The 6,424-nt window shown below is 40.4% G+C and overlaps 1 protein-coding gene across 8 annotated transcripts in view; it reads right to left on the bottom strand.

Moving 5' to 3' along the window:
* The window catches only part of PAX6 (paired box 6), a 28,837-nt gene continuing 22,413 nt past the window's right edge, over positions 1-6,424 (bottom strand). For 3 of the 8 annotated variants that reach the window (XM_004682954.2, XM_004682952.2, XM_004682955.2), the window contains 6 exons: positions 6,000-6,158; positions 5,461-5,543; positions 5,093-5,243; positions 4,877-4,992; positions 1,653-1,803; positions 692-810 (listed from right to left, as the gene is read on the bottom strand). In XM_004682954.2, the coding sequence (XP_004683011.1) occupies positions 725-810; positions 1,653-1,803; positions 4,877-4,992; positions 5,093-5,243; positions 5,461-5,543; positions 6,000-6,158 (746 nt within the window). In that variant the 3' untranslated portion in view covers positions 692-724. Of the gene's footprint in view, positions 811-1,652; positions 1,804-4,876; positions 4,993-5,092; positions 5,244-5,460; positions 5,544-5,999; positions 6,159-6,424 lie in introns of all 8 variants that reach the window. The other 5 variants (XM_004682949.1, XM_004682948.1, XM_004682950.1 and 2 more) reach the window with 3 other exon arrangements.

The raw sequence follows: 6,424 nt of genomic DNA, 5'->3' as shown, positions 1-6,424 counted from the left end.
CAAATATAAATGAAATTAACTTTATTATAGAAATCATTCTGAGGATTTCTAGGGAAGACAAATACTTACATTTTGACATAAAACAAATTGGATTATATCGAAGACACAGTCTACCTTTTCGCTATCAACTTTTTTCTTCCTTGAATTTATATCTTACCCTTTTTTGCACATAAACTTCATCTGTTAACAACCTTTGGAAAACCAACAGATATTTCTTACACAAATCTAGTGCACGTGTTCCAGGTTTAATAATATGTAAAGGAATGATACAAACTTGGAACATCAGTCCATAAACTATGAACAGATGGGTAGAAGTATTCGATATATTTTGATAAAACTCTTAAATTCGTGGCAAAATTGTTGATCATGGTTTCCTTTTTTTAAAAACAATTTCATGACCAACACAGTTCAAACATCCATCCAGTCTACGTTGTTCTTTTTTTTCTTCATTATAACATACAAATGCCCATTTACAAATAATACACCAAAATGAATAAAAGTTTGGATACCAAAATGAAGATTTGTTCCAACTGATATCGTGCCTTCTGTATAACAAAGGTCCTCATGTCAAGTCCGTTCCCCAGTGGTACAATACAGGACACAATTGCAGAACTCAAGTGCTTCTAACAGCCATTTTTTCTTTCCTTCCTGCATGCCCAACTGCCGTGTCCACATAGTCACTGACTGAATTAACACAATATATCCTTCCTTTCTTTCTTTCTTTTTACTGTAATCTTGGCCAATATTGAGACATATCAGGTTCACTTCCAGGAACTTGAACGGGAACTGACACACCAGGGGAAATGAGTCCTAGAAGTGAATGAAAGAAATAGCCATGTAGATATTTCCTTAGAGAAACAGGCATGGGGTATGAATGCAGCGGTAAAAAAAAAAAAAAAAAAAAAAATCTCAAATACTTTCTAACTGTATTTATAAAGAGAAACACAAAATAAAACATCTTCCAGAAGCCAGATAACATTTTGACTTCATGTATCTTGAATCCCTAGCCAAAAGAATTGGGGGAAAAACCCTCCATTTATTTGTATGTTTGGAATTTTAACAAAACTTTCTGGAAAACCAACGTGGTCTTCAGTTGCAATGAGAGGCATAGAAGAACAAGGAATGTAGATGGTCTTCCAAGGAGCAGTCCTCCTGAACTTGCTCACCGGTCCTTCACTGGCCGCTGCTAAGAGTTAAGCTGCCTGTGAAGCAGACTTCGGAAGTGTTGTCATTTCAGACAACAGTCCTGCTACACACTGTGTACTCTCTACACAAATCATAGGATGTTTGTCTATTTCCATCATGAATCTCTGCAAGCATCTTCTGGGAACCCCACCCCCTGGCTGGCACTATGGCTAATAATCTATCCTACAAAAACTTATAGTCCAGGTCTTGTGTTGATATATAACTTCTTTGACTAAATTCAAGGAAAACAACTTCAGAGTTTGTTCCTATGGTGTCAAGTAGCTAATGAGCTTGATTGGATTTTCCTTTTCAAACAGTTTTCTCCAGAGAAGCAAGCATCTAAGATTTAAACACTATCACACAAGGCCAGAGGGGGGTTTTAGGTCAGTTTTCAGTGAAGGGACATCACCTGGCAAAAGAAGCTGTCCAGGCCACCTGTGTGCAGGCTGAAGAGAACAGCAGCTCACCTGTGGAAGTGGTGCCCGAGGTCCCCATCGGTTGACTGTTCATGTGTGTCTGCATATGTGGGGGGGTATAGGTATCATAACTCCGCCCATTGACTGAAGGGCTGGTAGGCAGCATGCAGGAGTACGATGAGGTCTGGCTGGGGACTGGGGGCTGAGAGGAAAAAGACAAACCTGTGGTTACTGAGGAGCTCATCACACAACTGTGTCCCAGACGTCTTCCCCATTCCCAGGAACATTGCCAACCAGCATGATCATTTAAGATGCCTTCCTGCAAAAAGTATGGGCTTCGCTAAGCCTGGGCTTCTCACCGGTCCTTCTACTGGCCACTGTTAATCAAGGTGCCTGTGAACCAGACTTCTGAAGTGCTGTCATTTCAGACAACTGTCCTGCTAGAAGTGTGTACTATCTACACAAATAATAGAATGTTTGTCTGTTTCCATTTTGAACCTCTGCAAACATCTTCTGGGGACCTGCAGCATGAGAACTTCCACAAAAACCCATCTTTTCTGCAAATGCAATCCGTTTGGGGATCCAGTGACTCCCAGATCCTATATCTAGAGCTTTGGGACAGAGAAAAGTGGAAGCAGCTCTTTGAAAAGTTTGGTTCAGGAATCCTGGGGGCTTTTCATGGTTGAACTATGGGATTAAAGATTTTTTGAAGAGGCAGATGGGTAACGATCCCAGGTTGATGTGCTCAGGTGTGTGAGTAAATAACCAGCCCCATCCTGAGAATGGGCTGTGAGCTGCTACCAAAAACAGTCACACTGTTATCCTCTGAGTATTTGAAATGATGGTGTTGTAGAGATAAACCTTTCTCCAAATACATTTATTTATTTCTAGTAAGAAAGAACTAGAACAAAACCTCTCATGAGCGCTCATGAGGATTAGGCCATATCGGCAAGTTGGGGATGATTTAATGGAAATATAATGTCAAGAACAAGGGAGATGATAACTCTACTCTGCCCCACAACTGCGGAAATGTTTGACATCCCAAGATCCACAATCTCGAATTGCATGATACATTAGAAAAAGGTCAGAGGACACCATTCCTTTGTAAAATGGCTGAGGATTTTGGTCAAGAGGATGAACTGATGGACAAACAGAGCAGCCCCAACACCAAAAATCAGAGTAGTCTCCTCTGAAACTAGAATGATCCATAATTTTTATTTTCTTTGTTTCATGAACATATATATATTTAAATAATACAATAGTTTATTTTTACATCATTTTGTGCCTTTTTCCATTTCACTGGTAATCCCCGTGGGCTTCCCATCACCAAATCACCTGTGTGCCATCACCACAGTCCAGCGCATTTCCCTCCCCCCCACCATTTTTGATCCCATTCCCCACTCCACCCCCATAAAATGTCTCTGGTATATAGCTGTTCATTATTATTGTTATTTTCTCGTTTGGTCCATTATACTCCTGCTTTGCGTGAAACCATCTGGTATTTTTCCTTTTCTTTCTGGCTTATTTCACTAAGCATGATCTTTTCCAGCTCCATCCATGTTGCTGCAAAAGGCATATGTTTATTTTTTTTTTGGTTGCTGAGTAATATTCCATTGTATCTATGTACCACATCTTTTTAATCCAGTCATCCACTTTTGGGCATTTGGACTGTTTCCATGTCTTTCCAATTGTAAATAAAGCAGCAATAAACATGGGAGTGCAGGTATTGAATCTGTTTTTGTGTCTTTTGGGTAGATACCTAGGAGTGGGATTGCTGGGTCATATGGAAGCTCCACTCATATATATCTTTTAAAAGTGTGTAAGTGGTGTAACTTTTGGCTCACTATTTAAAATAAGTTGACTCCACATCTGTCTATGCATGGAAACAGCCCATTGGTCCCCACTGTTTTCTCATATACACATTATTTTCACTGAGACCTAATGTTGCTATAATTTACAAAACGGTGCAAGACACTGGCCTTATTAAAACGAGGATGACAGCTAACATATGATTCAAAGAAGCAAGCAGGCCTTAAGGGTTTTGTCAACATTTCAGCTTACATTTGGTTCTAATTTCTGAAGTTATTTCCTCTAGGCCACCTGATTTCTGAAAATTTCCAAGGCTATTGCTGCAATACCAACTAATGCACTGTTAATTCATTAATTTATATCAATTACACTAAAGTTAATAATATTCAGAGGCAGTAAAAATAAACATATGATGAGTTCCTCTAAATTGCTCCTATGTTAGTCTGAAAACTGTGAAACATTTATTTTGCTGTTATTTGGATTAGAAGTCCAGCAAAACATACTCAATGGAGAATAAACAATCTGTGTAGCCCCAGAAGTGCTCCCAGCAGGGGTTCATGCTGACCAACTGCACACCATCCTGGCATCTCTCATTGTTGAACAAACAGGAGTCCTGGGAAAGCTTTTGCAGAAGACTCACCAAAAGACCAATTTTTTTTCCCACCAAAAATCCACCTAGCTCCAAAGTTCTAATATACCCCTAATTCTAGTACACAGCTTCCATCCTAAAGGAAATTCAGCACAGAGCCTAGCACAAATAGAAACTGACAAACATTTGGAGAGAGAATTGAGAGTATGAGCAGGCTATAGTGATAAAAGAGCATCAACCTTTCCAGACAACCAGGAGTATCATAAGCTCACCACATCATTCATGGCAAAGACACACTACATTTCTAGCCAAACCTTCTTGTTCTTTTATTTATTATAAGATGCTGAAAAACTAGTTTTCCTTCTATCTAAAGCATATTCAATCATGCAAATATGAATTCCATTTGCAGTCCTTTTTACTCCCTCACTAATTTATCACATATGTCCTAAATAATGTCCAATGTGCATATGCATATTACAAAGTTATTAATATGCAGACATCAACATAAACCCAATTTTAATGTAAGTAACCCCTTACTATTAAGTCACATGCCAACATTGTTTTCCAACTCTGGATACAAGTTTTACGGGTGCATAAACATGCCCCATTCCTATCCAAGGCTGTAAAGTGAGCATTCCCTATGAGCAGACGGCAGATAGAACTTGGCTTAATGTCATGCTCATATAGAGCATGAGTCAAATCAATCCATCAACTAAAATGTGGAATGACTATTTCACCTCAGACTGACTGGTCAAGCCAACCACTGCAGGGAGAACAACGCCAAGGGTGCATTCAGGGTGCATGGGGTGTGCAGGCCTGACCCACTCCTCACTCCTCCTGTGTCTCCACCAGGCAGGCGGTGCCCGGGCTCACTTACTTGCATAGGCAGGTTGTTCGCCATGGTGAAGCTGGGCATGGGTGGCAGAGCACTGTACGAGTTGGTGAGGGCTGTGTCTGTTCGGCCCAGCATGGAGCCAGAGGTGAAGGAGGAAACTGCAAGAGGAAGAACAGGACAGAGGGTCATGGCAAGAGTCAGAGCTACTGGGAACAGAGGTTTAAACACATTTTTAGCAGCACCATTATTCCAAATTACCAGGTGTGGTGGGTTGTGGGATTGGTTGGTAGACACTGGTGCTGAAACTACTGCTGATAGGAATATGACTAGGAGTATTGCTGGCCTGTCTTCTCTGATTCCTCAATTTTTCTTCTCTTCTCCATTTGGCCCTTCGATTAGAAAACCAGACCTGGAAATCAGGCAGAAGAGGTTAGTTCTGTGCCTCCCACCAGCTCAGTCCCACCCCTGATACATCATGTCCCTCACCCACCATGGCAGAGAAGTATTTAGCAGACTGAACTGTTACTTACTATACAAACAAATGGTGTTTCTCAGAAACACCTTTGTTTTTAGATAAGGCAACAGGTATGAAGTGCAAAGCATGAAAATCACCCAACCGCTGGTACCTGTATTCTTGCTTCAGGTAGATCTATTTTGGCAGCTAGTCTTTCTCGGGCAAACACATCTGGATAGTGGGTTCTCTCAAACTCTGCAAGAGTAAATTGAGTTTTCTAGTGTGACAGAAATATACAAAATGCGTCCAGCAAGCTCTAGGTCAAGCTGGCCTCACTTTTCCTCTCCCAACACCTTCCTTTAAAATGTTACTACTGTTAACACTGACTGAACTTGAAAGAACTATCCCATCAGAATCAAGTTAAATTTTCTTTGAAATGACATTCAAGGACCTTTCTGTGGCCTGGATTACCCAAATCATCATTTTTTCCCTTATGAGAAGTCAGACTTTAAGTCTTCGAGTTACCGGTACATGAAAAGAAAAAAGAAAACACAGACACTGAAAAGATGCCCAGAAAAAAAAATAAAAGAAGAAAAAGAGAAACCTTTTCAGTCCTCTATGCAAAGGGCCTTGGCTAAATTTAGCTCTTTGTACTGAAGATGTGGCATTTACTTTGATTTACTGCTTCTCTACTTTGAAAAACTCCATCACCTTTCTCCAGGGCCTCAATTTGCTCTTGGGTAAAGGATGTTCTATTTCTTTGCAGCTTTCGCTTCAGCTGAAGTCGCATTTGGGCCTCATCTGAATCTTCTCCATTGGAACTGATAGAGTTGGTATTCTCTCCCCCTCCTTCCTGTTGCTGGCAGCCATCTGGAACAAAAAGAAAGGACAATAAGAGAAATTTAGGATAACTCAGAGCTTCCAAAAGGGTTCTGTAAGAGCCATAAACTCCAAGAACAGTGTAGTCCCATAGTCTCATAACCACACTCCCAAAGTTAACTAAGTGTCGACCTCCTTTTAATAAAAGACATCAATGACATCCCACCACTTTCTCTCTGTCAGTTTTTATCATGAGACCATACAATACAAACACCAAGTGGCATTTCTTTGAATGAAAAAACAAGCACCAAAGTTTC

Source organism: Condylura cristata, unplaced genomic scaffold (genome assembly GCF_000260355.1).
Source record: "Condylura cristata isolate star-nosed mole 26May11 unplaced genomic scaffold, ConCri1.0 scaffold00015, whole genome shotgun sequence".
Lineage (NCBI taxonomy): Eukaryota > Metazoa > Chordata > Mammalia > Eulipotyphla > Talpidae > Condylura > Condylura cristata.
The sequence above is the reverse complement of the archived record's forward strand: the minus strand, read 5'-3'. Positions and strand labels throughout refer to the sequence as shown.